This window comes from Tachyglossus aculeatus, chromosome X4 (genome assembly GCF_015852505.1).
Source record: "Tachyglossus aculeatus isolate mTacAcu1 chromosome X4, mTacAcu1.pri, whole genome shotgun sequence".
Classification (NCBI taxonomy): Eukaryota; Metazoa; Chordata; class Mammalia; order Monotremata; family Tachyglossidae; genus Tachyglossus; species Tachyglossus aculeatus.
In genome coordinates this window covers 18,784,225-18,806,092 of record NC_052098.1, presented here as the reverse complement: position 1 = coordinate 18,806,092, position 21,868 = coordinate 18,784,225, and the positions used below count along the sequence as shown (strand labels likewise).

The 21,868-nt window shown below is 41.8% G+C and overlaps 1 protein-coding gene across 3 annotated transcripts in view; it reads right to left on the bottom strand.

The window, feature by feature from the left end:
* Positions 1-21,868, bottom strand: part of RIC1 (RIC1 homolog, RAB6A GEF complex partner 1) — a 117,297-nt gene that overhangs the window by 68,370 nt on the left and 27,059 nt on the right. For all 3 annotated transcript variants that reach the window (XM_038769488.1, XM_038769489.1, XM_038769490.1), the window contains exons 2-3: positions 14,468-14,575; positions 2,086-2,165 (exon numbers count right to left, since the gene is read on the bottom strand). In XM_038769488.1, coding sequence (XP_038625416.1) covers positions 2,086-2,165; positions 14,468-14,575 — 188 coding nt within the window. The remainder of the gene's footprint in view (positions 1-2,085; positions 2,166-14,467; positions 14,576-21,868) is intronic.

Below are 21,868 nucleotides of genomic sequence, written 5' to 3'. Positions count from 1 at the left end.
ACCTCAGTTTCCTCATCTGTACAATGGGAATGCAATGCTTGTTCTCCCCCCATCCTACTTACGCTGTGAGGTCCATGTGGGACAGGGACTGCGTCTGACCTGATTAAATTGTATCTACCCCAGTACTCAGAATCAATCAATTGATGGCATTTACTGAGTACTAACTATGTGCAGGACTGTATGGCCTGTCTCTATTTGACTATAAGAATGCACGTTAAATTACTTAACCGGTTTTTTCATCCAAACTCCTACTTGGCTCTGTAAAAATCTTGCTCTTCACCCTGTTCCGATAACTTGCAAATGATTTATTTCTGCCTGTCTGATTTTCAGTTCCCGAAAGGCAGGGGATGTGTATTTTGGTGCTGGTATACTCCTCTGAGGGCTTAATACAGTGCTCTACACACTGAAGGCACTCAAATGCCACTGATACAATAGTTAGGACACATAAGCATCAGCCCAGAAAGGAACACTCTTTATGTGCACGCAAAAAGTGAAAGTGTGACAGTCTTGCTTAAGTCTTTTTGGCAACACCCACAGGCATGGATAGGATTTCACTGTCAGCAGTGTCACCTTGAAATATGAAGGACAGCCATGGGTGGATGTGTTACAAAAAAAAAAGACAACCATTAAAAGTACTCTGTGGTCAGTTTTGTGGCAAACCTCCCTCCCACTTGTTTATCCGTCTTCAACCTCTACAATAACTACAGCTACGGGCAGAATTGATTGATTTTTTTTTCATGTCAAGGTAGCAAGGCCACTCAAATAGGTGGCACTTCTGCACACTGATATGCCTCAGGGACAAGGGGCAGAGACAATGAAAATAGGGAAAAACAGGAGAAGCAGGGTGGCTTAGTGGAATAAAGCATGGACCTGGGACCCAGAGGACCTGGGTTCTAAATCTAGCTCAGCCACTTGCCCGCTGTGTGACTTTGGACAAGTCATTTAACTTCTCTGTGCCTCAGTTTGTCCCTCAACTGCAAAATGGGGATCTAATGCCTGTTCTCCCTGCTACTTAGACTGTGAGCCCCATACAGGACAGGGAATGTATCTAGCTGATTAACTTCTATCTACCCCAGCGCTCAGAACAGTGCTAAACACGTAATAAGTGCTTAACAAACAGCATTAAAAAGGCAGGGGATGGTTGGGGCAATACAGTCATATACTTGGCAACCCTATCCATTACAGGAGCATAGGCCAGTGCAGGCAATGCACTATATGGTTACCTAGTGTTTTAAGACTGCAATACCTTTTTTTTTTTGATATGTGTTAAGCGCCTATGTTCCAGGCACTGTACTAAGCTCTGGGGTAGATACAAGCTAATCAAGTTAGACCCAATCCCTGTCCCACATGGGGCTCACAGTCTTAATCCCCATTTTACAGAAGTGGTAACTGAGGAACTGGGAAGTTAAGTGACTTGCCCAAGTCACTTGCCTAGGAGTAAAATGGCACGCTGGGACAATGACCCAAATCGTTCAGTTCTTTTGTATTTTGAAAGGTATGTAAGTTGAAGTTCCTGGGATTTGGTGAAGTAAAGTATTGTGAGTTAGAATGCACTTATGATTTTTATGGGTGTTTACAATACCTTTGTACCTGAAGATCTTAAAGAGCTAACTTTATAGGACATTTAAATTATGAGAGAAACTCATTTTTTTAAATTTTTCTTTAATAAACTTACATCTGGTACAGTTAACTGGAATCTTTGAAATTAAAGTGGCTCAAGTTTTGTACGTTTTATGAGGTAGAGAATGTCAGAACTAGGCACTAAAGATTTGAATTCAATACAGTTTAAGATGCATAATCTAGTCAAATTTAAAAGACTGCTTTTCTATTCAAAGATATACAACAGTCATAACTCACTAAAAACTTGCAAATATATCAGTTTTCCTGTAAACATTAAGGACAAGATTTTTTTAATGTCATTAAAATGCCCAAAGGCTTCTGCATAACAAATGCATTTATTGAAAAATCCCCAAGTAAATTAGCAGAAATACCCTACGCTTATTTGAATCTCTTCTTGCCAACTCAGATGCATTGAATGATTCAAATACACAAAGATAAAAAAAATACAATCAGAAGCAAACTTACTTGGGATACACAGGCTCATAAAGGTACCTCTCCCCTCTTGCTGTTACAATTTGAAAAAATAAGATATAGCCATTTGTAGTCTGAAAGAGAGAAACATTATTAGTGGCGGTATAAGAATATGAATATATTGATAACACTTTTCAAACACTCTTGTGCATTTTGTTTTCATGTAGTCGTTTCTTTTCCTATCATTACACTAAAAAAACAAGCCTCTAAAGAAAGAGTATCTTTCCTAAATGAAGCAGTTGCATGAAGACTATAAGCTCATTGTAGACAGGGAACGTGTCTACCAATTTTGTTATACTGAACTCTCCCAAATGTTTAGTACAGTGCTTTGCACACTGAAAGTGTTCAATCAACACCACTTATGTTGGAATCTACTCTTGAAATTATGTATGCTTTTGTATAACAAAAATGAAAGTACATTTTCTCTTAATCTTTACTTTTAGAAATGCAAATCAAATATGAATTAATATGATAGATAAGGTATATTTAAAACCTGATCATTTCAACTAAATTAGTCTAGGGCCACTTCAGGTAAAAGCTGGGATAAAATTGGGATTTGGGTAACTTGGGCAGGCTAGCATACAGGTTGATTCAGCTACCTGACCTTTTCTTCCCTAGTTAGCTTAGGTTCACACACTCTTTTCTACTATACTGTTTTTACAAGTACTATGGCAGTTCTTTGGAAATAACGTGACAAATTAACACAGATCTATTATTTAACAGTCAATTCTTTACAAAAAAATTTTAAAATAACTGGATCGCATTCTCTGAAAACTATAAGAAATTAGAGCAATTTATGGTATAAAGATTAACCTAAATTTTCAAAGCAACTATGTGATAAAGGCTAAAATTAATAAGGACAAATGAAAAGTAACTCCACTCTTAGGACAGAGCATCTATAAACTGAAATGTGTCTGAAAAAGACACTAACCTGCATCACATTATCAATCAAATGTTGATTTGATTGATCAATCAAATATGGGGTGTCTCAAACAAGGAGAGGATGTAGGGAGTCTATTAGGGGAATAACAAGTGAGAAAGTTAGCTTGAGTGGAATAAAGAGTGTGAGCAGAAAATGGATAAGTAGGAAGAGAGCTAACTGCATGTCTTAAAGTCAGGAATTTCTGCTTCAGGCAGAGAGGAATGGGTTACCAAATGAAGTTTTTGAAGTGTGGGGAGATGTGTGCAAGACAATGTTTTAGAAAAACAATCCAGGCAGTAGAGTGAAGTATAGACTGACAAAAGGAGAAACTGTAGGCAGGAAGGACAGTGAGGAGGCTGAGGCAGTGGATAAGCTGGGATAAGAGACATGGTCCTGGAACAACATAGTGTTCCTGTGGATGAAGAGGATGGGGCAGTTGGAGGAAACGATGCGAAGGAAAACCAGACGGGATTTGCTGACTAACTGAATATAGGGGTGGAAAGTAAGCAAGGCTTCAGAGATGGGGAGGAGAGTGGCAGTGGTAACTATGATGGGAAATGAGGAAACTGAGGCATAGAGAATTTAATCAATTGTATTTATTGAGCACTTACTGTATGCAGAGCACTGTACTAAGCGCTTGGGAAGTACAAGTTGGCAACACATAAGTATTTAAGTGACACATTTAAGTGTCCAAGGACACACAACAGGCAATTAGAACCACCCAGGACTCCTGACGCCCAGTCCTATGTTCTTTCCCCTAGGCCATGCTGCTTCTCTACAATCTAGAGAGACAAGGAGACCCCGGAGAGAACTGTCAGTAAAACCAAGGTTAGATGGTGTTTGCAGGAGGAACGAGTGGTTTCTCACTTTTGAAAGCAGCTGAGAGGTCAAGGAGAATTAGAAGAGAGTCCGCTAGATTTGGCAAGAAGGTATTTGGCAGATCGGTACTACCTGTGATCTACTGTACTCTCCCAAACGCTTAGTACAGTGCTCTGCAAAGGGTAAGTGCTCAGTAAATACTATTGATAGCTCCTAAGATTCGAAGTATAACCAAGTCCCCAAATTTAAAATAGCAGTCAGTCCATTTTTCCAAGTTCAAAAACTTGTTTTTTCAAATGTGATCATTAAGGATCTGGGGCTTGGAAACCAAAAGACTAAATTGTTCCATATCCTCGGGCATGGTATAACTCTAGAAATTCATGCAGTTTAAATAGGTTGCCCATCACATGCAGAAGAAACTAAATATCAGACCTCTCGATTTAATAGCTTCTATAACAGTAACAGTCGTTGGTAAATATGCTTCAGCCAAAATACTTCATACCAAAGCTGCATTCTTAAAATTTCAATGTCAGTTGGGCATTCGCCCAAAAAGAGACTAAAAGCAAGTAGAAGTAAAATGAAGGGGTTTGAATTTCTTTCCAGTACTGGTTTCCTGTTTTTCAGTTAAGGAATGCCAAGTGGAAACACAACTTAACTTATTCTACAAGACAGATATTTTTAGTTGGGAAGCTCATCGTTTTTAATGCATTTGCATTGCTTTGGATCAACTTGAAGCCGGGATTGTAAAAATGAAAAATTATAAAAGAGGAAAAAAGTAAAAGGGTTCTCACTTGAGGAGATTAGAAAAAAACCCAACACTTTCAAGCCATAAATATTTTTTACACTTATAAGTGACCTAAAACGTTCTAGATGGAAAAATATTCTTAAATCAAGTACATCAGTTCCAATGCATTGTTTACCATCTGTTTAAAATTGTATGACTTCATTTACCTAATATGGACAGGAAAAGTAAAAGAATACTGTAAAGTATCTGCACTGCAGGCATGAAGATAACAATAGCTTTTTTCAACTCCATTGTCTCAGGTCAAAGGTTCACCACTTTCCAAAGTATCAAGTGACAGCAATAAAATCACTTGAACAGAATTTTTAAAAGCAGTAAATTAGAAAATGGAGTATTTTCCATCTTACTGAATTCCACATATGGTATACTACTCAAAACTGCAGACGGTCCCATATTTCCTACACTTCTGTCTATGAACCATTTGATACAAAGTCAGCTTGAATATAAAATACAAATTTGGGGTTTCTCCTTCCCTCCAGTTCATTCAAATTCGAAACCCTCTGTTCCACTCAACCGACCCAAATCAGAAAACATGGCTTCAACTACAATCAACCAACGACAATTATTGAGCATCTCCTGAGTGCCAGACACTGTTTTAAGAGCAGGTATCACAGAAGCCAAACGATATTCTTTGTCCTTGAGGAGCTTGTGATCTAAAGAGGAGTTTATACTCTAAGGAGTTGTTTCCAGTTTTCCAAAGGGCAGCTTTGCAAAATAATTGCAAGGCTTGTTAGTTACCTTTCTGATTCTCTTTACAGACTGCATCTTTTTCTTCTTTAATACGTTCCTCAAGCACCTAGTACATTGCTCTAGCGCTTGGTACAGTGCTCTGCACACAGTAAGTGCTCAATAAATACGATTGAATGAATAAATGCTCTACTAACAGTCGGCACTCAATACTGTGGCTACTGCAGCTTTAAAGTCATCTAGAGAAAGCCTGCCACTGACTTTGTTACGAAAACTCATTTTATCAGATTTTATTATATGGAACAATCTGCTCTTTTATTGGAACCTAGCTAAAATTTTAGAGTGGACTCAACAATCACAGTACTTACAGGTAATGCTTGACACCTATCCACATGTTTGACACCTGTCCACATGTTTTGTTGTCTGTCTCCCCCTTCTAGACTGTGAGCCCATTTTTGGGTAGGGACCATCTCTATATGTTGCCAACTTGTACCTTCCAAGCGCTTAGTACAGTGCTCTGCACACAGTAAGCACTTAATAAATATGAATGAATGAATAATGCGTTTTGCTCTTACCAAGAATCCCTTTGATGCACTGGCATCACATTAATTATCCAGGAATAATAAAAAGAGTAAACAACTGAAGCTTTATTATACACTGCCTGAATGCTCCTTGCTCAATAAATCACTGTAAACCGAAATTGATTTCTCACTACCCCTACTGTAGCTAACAAAGGATTTCTGTTAAATACAAATTGGAAATTTCTTCAGATAAAGTTGATCCATTCAATCCTCTTTTGCCATAAACCACAAATGAATTCTGAATGCATTTTTTATTGATTGTGTAATAGGTCACTCGTTAAATTCATAAACTGGTTCAAACAGCACCATCTCGGAGTGGCTTCTTCATGCGATTTCTGCACAGTCCTTTTTTTACTTTTAGGAAATCCTTCTTAAAGGGTAGTCAACGGAGAACCGAAAAACTAGAAACCACAATCAAAATCTAGTACTAAAAGGGGGTCTGGCTGTTGACTCCATTTATTTTTAAAGCTGCATAGATCTGCATGTTATTTACCACAATTTTCTGTCCATGCATTTAGTCCAGATAACCACAAAGCCTCAAAACAAGCTGAAATAACTTGGCCTCCGCAGGCGTCTAAAATGGTGAGATTTGGCATTTAGTTGAAAATCGATTTAAAATTTCAAATGCGGTGGCTTGCTTGCATTACGCATGCAAAAAATCTCATGGACATACTTCAAAACAACTTCATATATTAGTGGTCCCCATAGAATACATTTTAGTCTTCAGGTACCTTTTTTGCACTTCCCAGAAAAGAATTCTATCACTTTCCTCAATACCAGAAAGCAAACAAAAAAAAAAAAATACAAAAACATCCAGTCTTCTGTTTAGGCCTGTTTTTCTAATGTTTCTTTTTCTTACACATGAACTCAGTACTGGGAAGTAATGCATGTTGAGTTCAAACTGTTTTAACCCAGTCAAGTTCTGTCCTTTTAGACTGTGAGCCCACTGTTGGGTAGGGACTGTCTCTATATGTTGCCAATTTGTACTTCCCAAGCTCTTAGTACAGTGCTCTGCACATAGTAAGCGCTTAATAAATACGATTGATGATGATGTCCTAGGTAGGCATGCCAAGGTAGCTTCCCATTGTTGCCAGCCAAAATCCGTTCTTCTGAATGCCACAGACAACAAACATCAAATGAATGATCCCCTCTCCCGGTACCTGACCGTCTAGTTTACTCTGGCCAAATGAAAACCACGGGTGCAAAGGACAAGCTTGCATATTAAAGCTTGCATTTCCCATGGGTCTAAACTAGCTGGGAAATATCTCAGCAGTTCTGAGATTAAAGGATGAACTATTCTCCATATATGAAAAGGAAAGCACTTTACTGATGCGAATATGAATGGCACATCTCAGCTGAAAACTAGGAGTCACTTGCTGCAGATATACTAGCATGGCCACGAGCATTAAGAAAGAAATGGCTTTTCTGGGGCGGAAACTTCGTAGGGATCACGAGAGGAGTGGGAAAGGGCCCAGGTCTGGGAGTCGGAGGACCTGGTTTCTAATCCTGGCTCCATCGCTTGCCTGCTGTGTGACCTTGGGAAAGTCACTTCACTTCTCTGGGCCTCAGTTCTCTTCCCTTCAGAATGGTGATTCAATACCCTTTCTCCCTCCTAGACTGCGAGCCCCTTGTGAGACTTGGTTTGCCTCTACTCTAGCGGTTAGTACAGTGTTTGACACACAATAAGCGCTTAACAGATCCCATAATTATCATTATTAGGAAGCAATAGTGAAAATTACTTCCCAGTATTCAAATCATGTATAAGAAAAAGAAACATTAGAAAAGCAGGCCAAAGCAGAAAACAGGATGTTTTTGCTTTTTTTTTGTTTGCTTTCTGGGATTGAGAGAGGTGACAGAATTCCTTTCTGGGAAGTGCAAACAAATCTGACAGCCCTAGGTGAATGTCAAATGTCATCATGGGTGGCGTCGTCTTCTAGTACAACGGACAACCCTATACCACTTCCTGCTAGCTGTGCCACAAGGCGATTCATCAGTGGTATTTACTGAGTTCCTACTGTGCTCAGAGCCCTGTCCTGAGCATCTGGGAAAGTACAAGACAACAGGGTTGGTAGACACGATCTCTGCCCACAAGGAGCTAACAGTCTCACAGAGCACCCTGGAAATCAATCAGTGGTATTTACTGCACTTAGGAGAGTACAATAAAAACGGAATTAGTGGCCACAAAAGAACCATTCCAGGGGGCAGTAGTCTTTGTCTACTACAGTTTCTCTCTACTGGGTAACCACCATGAACACAAAAATAAATTAAGAGGATGCCTGGGTCATCTGAGTGGCTTCTACTGACCCAGCATAGTGATGCCTTGGGACAACAGAGCCTACCCAGGTTCATTCTACTCATCTGGAATGTAGACAGGCTCCATGATCCATCCACGTCATCAGTACAGCCCACCACTATTCATCTAGAATAGGCCATATGCTCGTTGTGAGCAGGGAAAGCGCCTGCCAACTCTGGTGCACTATACTCTCCCAAGCGCTCAGTACAGCACGACGCATGCAGTATGCACTCAATACCACTACCACTCATTGATTGAATGGAAAGATGACTTGTTAGAGCTCACCAGTTAGAGATCAGATGAAACACATGCTATTTTTGGACCTAAAAGCTATAAAGCCATCAGAGTTCTCTAAATCAAAGAGCTTTATTGGGTGGAAGTCAATTTTAACCTTTATTACTTTGAAGATGGATCCAAGTTCCTGAAAGTTGCCTGTAAACTAATTCCAACTTCCAGAAAAGAGTAATATGTTACTCAACCATTGGCTGGCATGGATATAAGCAAACCCCATCTTATTACACAGTAGCTCTATTGACTTCTTGTAGTTCAGGTCTCAAACCACTACTTCATGTCTCAAACCCAAATTCATCAGATATTCCAGATTCCACATAAGCCTTTTTGTTTCGGAGAGCGGATGCTAAAATTATATCCTTTTCTTAGTAGGCATTTCTGAGCTTGGGAAACATTGTGACTTTTACAAAGACATAGATTTACTCAATTGGCAACGACGTACGGACTAAATAGAGCCACATCGCAGGGATCACAGCGATCTCAATCTTCATTTCAGAATAGGGATCAGATTACTAACAGAGGCTTATCTCTTAATTCTGCCTACTTCTCTATACCAGGGTTCAAATGGACTAGTAAATGACACAATCTTTTTGGGGGGTTTTGTCTCTAATTTCCCTGGCCCACATTAGCAGAAATACATTTTTCCTCCTTTGCACAGGCTACTGAATTATAATAATAATAATAATGGAATGTGTTAAGCACTTATGTGTCAAGCACTGTTCTAAGTGGTGGGGGTAGACACAAGCTAATCAAGTTGTACCTAGTCCCTGTCCCACTTGCAGCTCACAGTCTTGATCCCCATTTTACAGATGGGGTAACTGAGGCACAGAGAAGTTTAGTGACTTGCCCAAGGTCACACACACACAGGTGGAGCTGGGATTAGAACCCAGGTCTTCTGACTCCCGGGCCTGTGCTCTATCCACTAAGCCATGCTGCTTCATATAGTAGTACTATAAAGAACTGTCAATGTGGCATACACATTCCTGTCACTAGATCTTGGTCAGTCACTTCTGAATCCCCACGTGCCTTAATACAAGGAGATTCACCGATGTGGGACAAAAATTTCCTAAAAGCCGAGTGGTGTTGAAAGAAAGCCACACATCCATTTTAAAAAAGACTCCTTTTCTGAGTCACTGTTTGCAGAAGAAACATTACAGCCGTGCAATTTTTGGTGCCCTTTTAAAAGGAAGCCACGAGAAGGAGAGAGAGGAATCAAGGACAATGCCCAGGCTGCGGGTTTGTGAGACAGAAAGGACTGCAGTGTTGTCTACAGTGATGGGAAAGTCATAGGGATCAGAGTTTGGATGAGGAGACGAGAAGTTCAGATTTGGACATACTGGGTTTGAGGTGATGGTGGGCTATCCACGAGGTGATGGTGGGCTATCCACATAGAGATGTCCTGAAGGCTGGAGATTCCAGAGAGGGGGCGAGGTTGGAATTAGAGATGTAGATTTGGGAGTCGATGGTGTAGAGATGGTAGCTGAAGCCATAAAAGGGGATGAACTCCTCAAGAGTGGGTGTAATGAAGTGAGACTATCGATAACAACAACTGTGGTATTCATCAAGCATTTACCATGCACCAAGCACCGTGCTATGTGCTGGGGTAGATACAAGATATTCAAGTCAGACACCTTAAATCTACACATCTCTTGTTTGCTTTAAACACCTCTAGCCATCTGTGCAAAGAGCTCATTTTTGATTGCGCGGGCAAAAACAGGGCAGGGACGGGGACTGAGAGGGGGCAGACATCAGAGAACTAACAGGCCAGAAAGCCACTGTTCTGTTTTCAGTCCTGATGGTAAACTCCCGGGTCTCCTCAGAGCTTTGGGATGAGCGAGACGGAGAGTAAGCCTGAGACAGCTGTGGGGGAGGCACTGCCCCCATGGAGTTGGCAACTTATACCACTAACATCATTAGGAAAAATCCTTAAATATTCCATGGAGAAACCGAGCCGTTTCTCCCCTCATTAATTCCAACCCGTTCAGAAAATGTCCGAGAAAGAAATAGTTGAAAACGGACCTTTCACAGTAGCTTAAGTTGTTTTATTTTCTTTATGATATTGGTTAAGTACTCACTATGTGTCAAGCACTGTTCTACGCGCTGAGGTAGATGCAATTTCATCATGCTGGACACAGTCTCTGTCCCACTTGGGACTTACGGTCTTCATCCCCATTTTACAGATGAGGTAACTGAGGCACAGAGAAGTTTAGTGACTTGCACCGAGGCCACATGGCAAGCAATTGGCAGAGCCAGGATTAGAACCCAGGTGCCCTGACCCCCCAGTCCTGGGCTCTTTCCACTTGGCCGTGCTGCTTCTCAACAGACCATTTAGTAGAAAGTTCTTCCTCCCACTGTTTTGAAGGAAATTCCATCCTTTACTTCCCAGGAGCTGAAGCTGGAAAGCAATCTGCATTCAAATAAATCAGTTGGAAGCTATTCTTTTCCTTTGCTGAACAATTTACCTCCTTCAAGAGCAGAAGTATCTTTTAGCGCTCAACAGAAATCAGGAGAGATGTTGGCAATTCCTGGGTCGCTCCTCTCTCCCAACTTCCTTAGACTGAGGGGTTTGCCCTGAGGCCCCCCACAAGGGAGACAACAGGGTGGGGGAGCAAGGTTAGGTGCTAGAAAAACCTAAAAACCTATCACTCAATCAGGGAATTTGGCCCATTCTAATGAATAGGATGAGCTCTAATGGAAGATTGGTGGTATACATTCCAACTACACCATCCAAGCCCTCTCCTCCAGGAGGCATTTCCAACTAAGTCCTACCTCCCCAGTCACTTGACTCCATCCACCACCATTAGCACTCATTCATTCAATCGTATTTATTGAGCACTTACTGTGTACAGAGGACTGTACTAAGCGCTTGGGAGGAACAAATCGGCAACATATAGAGACGGTCCCTACCCAACAATGGGCTCATGTACATACCTGCTCATTTGCTTACTTTTGTTTTGAATTGCTCACTTTTGTTCTGTTGTTTTTATGCTTTTGTTGTTTTTCCCAAGGTCTGTACCCAATCTGTGCCCTCTCCCTCATCAGACTGGAAGTCTGAGGGTAGGAACGGGGGTCTTCCACTTTTATTGAATGTGTCTAAGTCCCTCAGACTGGGCTCGAGGAGACTGGCGACAAGGAATCTTAACTGCCAGGGGCAATATCAGCTGTCAGGTTTGCCCAGTGCATATTCAGGCCAATAAAGACAAATTTTTTTATTACCACTATTATTATTAATAATAATCACATTTGTTAAAGCACATCCTATGCATCAAAGCACTATGCTAAGCACTGCAGTAGATAGAGAAAATCATATCAGACACGGGACCCGTCTCAGGGTTCAGAGTCTGAGGTGGGACGTTCAGGTATCTTGTCCCCATTTTATAGGTAAAGAAACAGAGAGGTTAAGTGTCATGCCCAAGATCAAACAGAACAATAGCACAGCTGGGATAAGAACCTGGGCTTCCTGAATCCCAGGCCCGTGCTCCCTCCACCAGGTCACACTGCCTCTGCAGACTTGCCAATAAATCAGATTGTACAGACTGTAAGTGCAGTTTGAAAGCATTGTAGAACTGAAATTTAGGCTGTTTTAATAAATGAAAAGGCTTTTTCAAAAAGAAAGCGTAAGCACTAGGCAATTTGCAACCATGGAAATGAATGAGTGTGTAAGGAAAGTTGTTTTATTGTCTGTCTCCCCCTTCTAGACTGTGAGCCCGTTGTTGGGTAGGGACCGTCGCTCTATGTTGCCGACTTGTACTTCCCAAGCGCTTAGTACAGTGCTCTGCACACAGTAAGCGCTCAATAAATACGATTGATTGATTGAATCAACAGGGTCAAATTGGCCTTAACCCTAAATGTGACATTTTTCAATTCCACATCTAATCACAAATGTGATGGGTCTTCTTTGCTTCTTTTAAACTCTACTGCCCTGATAGGTTCTTCCCTACCGGTCTCCTCTCATGCTTCCTTCCTCTTTACCTCCAGCCATGTTTTTAGCTTTGGAAAACAAAATGGGGAGGCCACGTGGCCTGGTGGAAAGGATTGCACCAATGCCATAGCAACATAGGCCAAAAGGTCATTGCCAGGGTAACCTAGGTTAGGATTCTTTCAGAGCCTTCCCACCATACAGGATGCTGGAGCAGCAGTAGTAATGGTATTTACTGAGCATCTACTAGAGTGCCAACACTCTGTACTTAAGCACTTGGAAAACTACCACAGATGCCAAACACAAATGGTTCCACCTACGTGGTTCCTTGGTCAGATAACTTCATCACTGATGGCATAACCTGAGCGGGCACAGAGCCCAAGCTGTGGCTACTAGCCCAGGTAACTGAACAAGCAAATGTATCCACCTGATCTGAATTCTTATGGAGGTATATGCCTGGCAAATAAAATTAATTTGCATTTCATTCTACATTTCCTTCATCAGTTTCCATGAAAGTTTTTCTTTCAAAATATTAGGGGTTGCACATTTGCTCATCTGCTACCCATATAACTAAAAACATTCACCTACCCATATAACTAAAAATTTTCAGTTTTTCTGCATCTGAAAGAAAAGCCTTTGAAATGGAGGGAAAATTTTATACGAAGCTTTACAGAAGTCATTCAATTTAGGACACTCGCCAACAGAGCACAAAGTTTTAAACTTCAAAGCATCAGTGGCAACATATTAGTGGAGAGAGCACCGGCTTGGGAGTAGGAGGTCGTGGGTTCTAATCCCAGCTCTGTCACTTACCAGCTGTGTGACTTTGAGCAAGTCACTTAACTTCTCTGTGCCTCAGTTACCATATATGTAAAATGGGGATGAAGACTGTGAGCCCCATGTGGGACAACCTGATTACTTTGCATCTACCTCAGCGCTTAGAACAATGTTTGGCACATAGTAAGTGCTTAATAGCATTATTATTATTATTATTAAAGGAGAGCTGTTAGTCTATAACGTTACAGTGGGATGATGACAAATGTAATTTGCAGAACAAGCCCTCTCCAAATACCAGCCCATCAGCAGTAGGGAAGGCCAAACTTTGGAAGGAAAGCAAGAAAAATAACAGTTTTCCCCACCTCCCACTAGACTTCTCCTTTCCCGTTACAACAACTGAACCCCTCTCTGTGCTGTCCCAAACCCTCCCTGACTGCTGAATGACATGGCTCTACACCAGAAGCAGCGATTTGTACTATTCCATTTCAGTGGCTGAAATATGTAGATTGATAACTGACACATAATAACAATGCCATCTTTTATATGCTATGTCCTAGGGGCTGGGGTCGATACAAGACCATCGGATCGGGTGGTCTCTGTCCCACAAGGGACTCCCAATCCAAGAGGGAGTTAGAGCAGATATCTTATCCCCATTTTCAGATGTGTTACCTTGGGCAAGTCCTCTGTGCCTCAGTTACCTACCTCATCTGTAAAATGGAGATTAAGACTGTGAGCCCTGTGTGGGACAAGGATTTTGCCCAACCCTATTATGTAGCTAACCCAGTGCCTTGTAAACAGTAAACACTTAAATACCACAATCATTATTATTATCTTGGGCAAGTCACTTTGCTTCCCTGGGCCTCAGTTTCCTCATCTGCAAAATGGGCATTCAATACTTCTCGCCCCTACTATGATTGTGAGCCCCATAAAAGACAGGGACTGTGTCCCACCTGATTACTTTGCATCTATCCCGGTGCTTAGTACAGTGCTTGGCACATAGCAAGTGCTTTACAAACACCATGGTTATTATTTATTATTTTGCAGTTCTGAAAAATCTATTCCTCTACACCAGTTCCCCCATTTTCAACTTTTAGGGAGCAACTCAAGAGTTTTAGAAATGCATGCATGCATTCTTGGCAAGAGTACCTCATGGAGGAAACCCCTATTCTGCATCTGTCTTTGGAAACTTAAGTAATCAAATTTAAGGACATCATCCAGTTTAGAATCAAAATGTTTATGATTTCAATACATGAGAATACACTCTCAAAGATATAAAAGTTCTACTTACTGACACGGCTATCATAGTACTATCTGGTCTCCATTCAGTTTGCTTATAAGATCCAAACTGAGCTGATGACTTTGCAACTTCCTTGTAACTCACGATTAACACACTGGGCTGCCAAAAGAAAAAAAAACAAAACACAAGATTTCATTTTTATTGAGTTCTCATGAAAAAGATACTGCACAATTGAAATCACCACCAGCACCACCCCCGCTTTCAGGTCTATAATCATTTTAAAAAGCTTGAAGTAGTTTCAGAAAAATGTATCATGACAAATTCAATATTCAAGAATCCAATTTCCAACATCCCAAGAAATTTAGTATTCTTTAATGAGAAGGAGCTCCAACAATGGAAAACCACTGTGTAAAACATCCCAACACAACAAGGGAAAAAAATCTTTGTGTGGGCACAGTGCGTTTGGGACTATCAGTCCTGCAATGGCCTTTTCGATCACACTTGCACTCAAAGATAAATTTTCCCATCAGAGGCATCATCTTCAAAAACAAAGGGCAACTATATAAAGAACATACAATTTTTCCAACAGCAGCATTTACTGAACACCTTTTGTGTGCAAAATATTGTACTAAGCGTTTGGAAGCATACAAAAGAAGCAAAGACACGGTCCCTGCTCTGAAACAGCTTTCAATCTACTGGGAAAGAAAACCAAACACACTTTGCAACTTAAAATCAGTAGAAGAAAGAGCACAGGTGCAAATGAAAAGTTGGTAAGATGATTCGATAAAGGCAGATACCCCCATGAGCACTACGGGATGATATGACTGTGAGCCCATTGTTGGGTAGGGACAATTAATATGTTGCAAACTTGTACTCCCCAAGCGCTTAGTACAGTGCTCTGCACACAGTAAGCGCTCAATAAATATGAATGAATGAATGAATGAATGAATGAATGAATGAATATGACCAGGAAAGTAGGGCTCGCCACTTGGAGGAAGTGGCTCGGCGGATTTGAAGGCAAGGAGTTCAATGACAGGGGAGAGGCATGAGAAATAGGCTCTGTGCCAAAGAGTCACGAGTGGGGTACAATTAGAAAGTTAGCAAGAGAGGAGTTAAGAGTATGCTCCAGAGGGAAGTGAGAAACCAGAGTGCGAATGTCAGGAGACACTGAAGCCAATTATTAGGAATTTTTGTTTTATATGGAGATAAATGGCTAGCCACTGGAGGTTTTTAGAATGGAGATGATGTGTTCCAAATGGCAATTTAAGAATGCTAACACAAGGAGCACCTGAAAAGGGGAGATGCTTCCAGGAGGAGGAACAGAAGGGAGACCTGCAGTAATCAAACCGGGAGGTTAAAGCAACCAAAGATGGATAGTGTTTCTAGGAGATGGGAGTGGTCAACGTTGTCAGAAGCAGTCAGAGAGGTCAAGGAGGATTAGGGTAAAGTAGAACTCATTAGAATGAGTCAGCGGGACATCCTCTGAGACCTTTGTGAGCATGGTCTTAGAGCAGAAGTGACAGAAAAACAAATTGCCAAGGAGGTGAATGTCAGAAAGAGAGTTTGGTGAAGAGGAAGTGAAAGCACTGGGTACTTTCAATCACACCAAGCTTTTGTTAGTGCAAAGTATACAAAAAAATACCCAAGCCCATCCCTGCCAAATGGACATCCATAGTTTCCTAGGATAGTAAACTCTAGTTTCCTACTGAAAATAAGACCTAGAGCCAGACAAAAAAAAATAACGTGTTCTGCTGACTGCATAGGAGTGATGGCAACATACCAGTCAAATGACTGGCTGCACTGGATTTATGTGTCATTCCAGTAGCTACCCTGGGTTGGCCCAAAAAAAAAAAAGAGGCAAGCAGTGATGATACTTGATCCCATCTCTCCCTAAGCAACAACTGTGGTGGTATGAATGAACACATTAAGGTTCTGGAGAGCCCACAGCAATGGAAACCCAGGGAAACTCCCCAAGTTAAGATTTAATCCTCTCCCACCCTCTCAGGGCCTCAGAGACCTGCTTTCATACTTGTCCTCCCTTCATCTTCCCAACATTCTGGCTATTTTAGCTCAGAGCAACAGCCAGAAAGGAAGTGGGAGTAGAGGAGGGAGGGAGCAAGCTGCCAAAATTGGCACACACGGGCTCCAAGAAGGCACTGGCCCACTTCATCCACTAGTTCCAGTAGAACAGTGCTTGGCACATAGTAAGCGCTTACCAAATACCATAATTATTATTATTAGTCCTGTGGTGGGGCATGCTAGATGAGACAAAAGAGAATGAGAACCTCTGTGGTAGCTTGGCTCATTTTCACTTGAAGCAACAGTGGTGGCAGAGAGAGAGGTTGGGCCCAGGAATAGAAATCTAGGTGCATGAATTGGATAGTTACCAGGCACTCAGAGGCTTCTCAAACAATTGCTAATGATAATGACAGCCCTACTTCTTTCCTCAGGGAAACAGTGAGAAAAGCCCACCCAGCTTCTACAGACCACCAGGTCATGGGGCACCCACATAAAAGAGGCAGAGGCAAAAAATGGGGAGTTTCTTTCCTCTCACCGATATCCTCAATATCCCAACAAAAAGACTATCTTGATACTGGGCTCTCCCTTAGCTCTTGTTCACATTACTCTACCAGACAAAATTCAATAATAAGATCAGGTCTGATTTCAAGACAGTTTCATAGGCTGACACCTAATATACTGTATTACCAGGAATAATGAAAGAAGGGATAAAAGCTTAGGTGTGCACAAAGGAGAAACGAAATTCAAAAAAGTCGACAGCTTTTTGGAAGAAGTACAAATGACGGTGAGCTGGCCTGCAAGAAAAGCAGAGCACAACTGAAACATGCCTGGACATCTGACAAATCTTGTGCTTTTAACACATTAACTTTCCTATCTGTGTAGTTATTAACCGCTTAGTGTTAATAACTAAGTTATTACTGTGTGCAGAGCACTGTATTAAGTGCTTGGGAGAGTTCCATATAGCAGAGTTGGTTGACATGTTCCCTGCCCACAATGAACCTACAGTGAAATATGCCTGCATTCTAAAGCAATTCTGTTACCTAGGTGAATATACATTTCATACAGTTCAGGTAGAGTTACTGCTGCATCTAGCTGCCACGAATAAGTGTACTGTGAATATCCTCAGATCCTAGAGGAATTGTAAAAATAGTCATCTTTTTTCAATGTTTATTTTTTTCGGTGGTTATGATTGTACAGTCTCTGGAAAGATGCAGAATTTGTTTTGATTGTTGGTATTAAAATCAGCATGCCATCTTTCCTTCCTGTTATCTTTTCATGCAGATTTTAAATCTGCATGAGAAGCAGCATGGCTCAGCGGAAAGAGCACGGGCTTGGGAATCAGAGGTCATGAGTTCGAATCCCAGCTCTACCACTTGTAAGCTGTGTGACTTTGGGCAAGCCACTTAACTTCTCTGTGCCTTAGTTACCTCATCTGTAAAATGGGGATTAAGACTATGTCCACTATAGTTTGAAAAGTCAGTCAGGATGTAGAGAGCTATATTAGACCTTCGAGGAAATCCCATGGGAGGACAAGATCAATAGCACCACACGAATACAATTATATACATTAAAGACAAAAGACAAACGGAGGCAAGAGAAAGAGAAAACAGTTATAATGGATCTATGATTCTATAAGGGTAAAGGTGGGTGAAGGGGTTGTTGTGGCAGTCGATGCTGATTTGGCTCAGTGGGAGCGGCTGCCAATCATGGATAGGAGCAGGAAAGTCAACCACTTGCAGGCCCCAATCCACCAGTTCTGCTGGGCGCTATTCAGCCAAGCCGAGACCAGCGCAAGAATATGGTCCCTAAGCTTCCAGAACAGCTCAAGGAACAGTTAAGGCAATGGATAAAGGCCCTGAGAATTCGTCCTCAGACGAGTGGAACCTGTGGCGAAGGAGGCCATGTCTAGTTGGCTTCCCGGTCACCTGGGATGATCTGGAAATGCCAGGACTGCATTTTTCTGGCCAGTATCCATCAAGCAGCTCTAGGAGGAGGCTTTGGCTGCTCTTATTCCAGACACGAATGGCCTGACCCATTCTCCTGCGATGTTGACCACAGTGAACATCAACAGAGAAAGTAACCAGCAGCAAGACCTTAGCCCAAGTGGGCAGCTGCTAGGTTGGCGCAGAGCATGCCCTCAGATGCATTTCCCTGCCAGACACCATAGGCTCAAATGCCCGGATAAGAATTTAGAGAGGCAGAAAAATGCCTTTCGAAGTGGGGTTGGGGCTGGTAATAGGATGGAATAATCCTGGTGAGGGACTAAAAGGGGCACATTAAGGAAGGAAAGTGGGAGGGAGGAGAGAGTGACTAGGAGGGAGGGATTTGAAGGAGGGAGGGGAGATGGACAAAGGAAAAAGTGGAAAGAAAGATGGATGCAGAGAAACTGACCGTGGTGGAAAAGGAACAGCAAAAAGGTAAAGAGAAAGAGGGAAGGACATAAAGGAAAAGGCAGGAGAAGGTTGAATAGACTGAGGGGGGCACTCAGATGAGAGTAACAGGTAGGGGAGGAAATAAGGAGGGCAAAGAGATAGGCAAGGCAGAGGAAAGCAAGGATAGACTGACGGTAAAAGAAAGACAGTGACGGGAACCCTGAGAAAAGGCAGGAAGAGATGAAAATTTGAGCAGTTGACTACTGTATTTCTTCCTTTCAGAGAACAATTATTTATGACAATGATGATGATGGTATTTATTAAGTACTTATGTGCCAAGCACTGTGCTTTGAAAACATGGTTTAAAGCAATTGTAAAATATATTCACCCTAGCCAAGAGCTGACTCCACTAGCTACCATCTCAGCCCTGCAAGGCTGAAATCTTTAAGTCCAGTGCTATGCAGATTCTCTGCCAATTAGTAGATTCAGATATACACCCTTTGGCTCTGCCAAAAATTTGAATCTTTCAACATCTAAACAGAAAAAGAGAGACTATGTATTTACTCTAGCGGCTGCCCAACCACCTCCGTATCCAAAAAAACCTCCTCGCCATTGGGCTTTAAAGCATTCCATCACCTTGTCCCCTCCTATCTCACTTCGCTTCTCTCTATCTACAACCCAGCCCGCACACTTCATTCCTTCAGTGATGATGATGATGACAGTATTTGTTAAGCACTTACAATGTGTGAAGCACTGTTCTAAGCGCTGGGGGGAATACAAGGTGATCAAGTTGTCCCACATGGGGCTCACAGTCTTCATCCCCATTTTCCAGATGAGGTAACTGAGGCGCAGAGAAGTGAAGTGGCTTGCCCAAGGTCACACAGCTGATGAGTGGTGGAGCCGGAATTAGAACCCACGACCTCTGACTCCCAAGCCCGGGTTCTTTTCACTGAGCCACGCTGCTTCTCTAGTGTTAACCATCTCACTGTGCCTAGAACTCGCCTGTCTCTCCGCTGTCCCCTAGCCCACATCCTGCTTCTGGCTTGGAACGCCCTCCCTCCTCAAATCCGACAATTACTCTCCCCCCTTTCAAAGCCTTACTTGAAGGCACATCTCCTCCAAGAGGCCTTCCCACACGAAGCCCCACTTTTCCTCACCTTCCACTTCCTTCTGCTTTGCCCTGACGTGCTCCCTTTGCTCTTCCCCCCTCCCAGCCCTACAGCACTCATGTACATATCTTAATTTTATTCATTTGTAACGATGTCTGTCTCCCCCACTCTGGAATGTCAGCTCGTTGTGGGCAGGGAATGTCACTGTTCATTATTGTATTGTACTTTCTCAAACGCTTAGTACAGTGCTCTGCACACAGCAAGCACTCAATTGATATGATTGATTGAATGCTCTAGCATTTTACAGTTGAATTAATCCCTTTGTTTTTTATATACAGTCAGGTCTGCCATAGCACATGCTTTCACTATGTGTTTCAGCTAGAAGGCTGTTGGGGAATTACGGAATGTTCTTCTGACATCGGGCATTTATTTGGTTACAGCGGGCTGTGGTTTTGGAAGAAACACTTTGCCCGCATGTGTGAGGTGAGTACCACAGAGGGAGTTTTAACACAAGATTTTATAAGAACGTGGTCCCCATGCTATACAACTGGATGTGGTGGAACTTACTGATAAGGATGATGATGATGATGACAATACCACCTTGTATTTTCAATAGCACTTTTATTTTTCCAAAACTCTTTCAACATCATCTATCTCATTTTACCATCACAACATCCCTGTGAGGTAGGGAGAGGCAGGTATTACTATCGCCAGTGAATAGCTGAGGAAACTCAAGCTCAGGGAGGTTAGGTAACTTGCCCAAGGTCACACAGCAGGTCAAAGGCCAAGACAGGATTAAAACCCAAGTCTCCTGACTACCAGTCCAACACTTTTTCCACTAGATCAGACTGGCTCCATATATAACTAATGATCTGCTCTACAACAAAATAAATCTGAGTTCATTAACATGACAAAGTTATTAAATGGAAAATACTAAATCTCATTTTTAAACCAGAATTACTGGTTAAAAAATCTTCATAAAATAAGCCATCTGTCTATTAATGGCTTTTTAAGACTCTTGGCCACAAACAAGGAGACTAACAGGACAGCAGAATATTAAATAGGGCCAGAGAGAGAAAGAAGTGGAGAGGCTCACCTGAGGCTAAAGCAAAAAGAGAAAAATTAAGCATTTATCTGGAAAGCAATGCAAATGGATGGAATGAAATACAAGATAGATGATAAAAGCCTGAAAAATGTCTTAAAATTAGAACGTCAAAATTACAACCGCCATGAAACACGGATTAAGAGTAGTGGTTGTCACTTTTTAAGTTTCCATTAAAAAAGCAGACAATTTTGGCCAATTTTGCCAAATACATATGCCAAGATTATATATGTCACCTTTTACCAAGAAGCAAGAACTGAAGAGAGTGCTAAGAGTAACAGTGTATGAATACTAACTGCCCGGGACTGGATCCCAATTAGGCCTTTTCAGTATCACACACACATACACACACATCCACATTCCAAGAAGACACCACGGATGGAATCACACCCACTAAATTAAACACTATGGCTAACTTCAATTCCATTTAGTGGTTCATTTACCCCTGTTACCTGGGACTTTGTTTTAACCTTATTCTCCTTCCTATCTAGGTAAGGCTTTTTTTAAGACATAGTTGCTATAATACCCGCATCACCAGGTTATTCTGTCTGCACCTGGTGGAACCAGGAGGAACGTGAAGGCTGAAAAAAATCTCAGAAGATCACGGAATGGCCCCAACGCTCAGAGGAAAGCAATAAGCAAAACAAGATGGGCTGAGAGTAGAATTTCTGAGAAACCCACAGCACTTTAAATCTCTATCCTCCCCGCTAAATCTCAAGCACTTGCACATTAATCCTGCTAAACCCAGGAGAAGCCTGCCCTGCCTATTTCCGTGGCTCTAGGAGAGCACTATGCAAGTCATATAGGAGAAGAGATCAGGAGACAGCCCTGTGAACCACAAGTTTGTTCA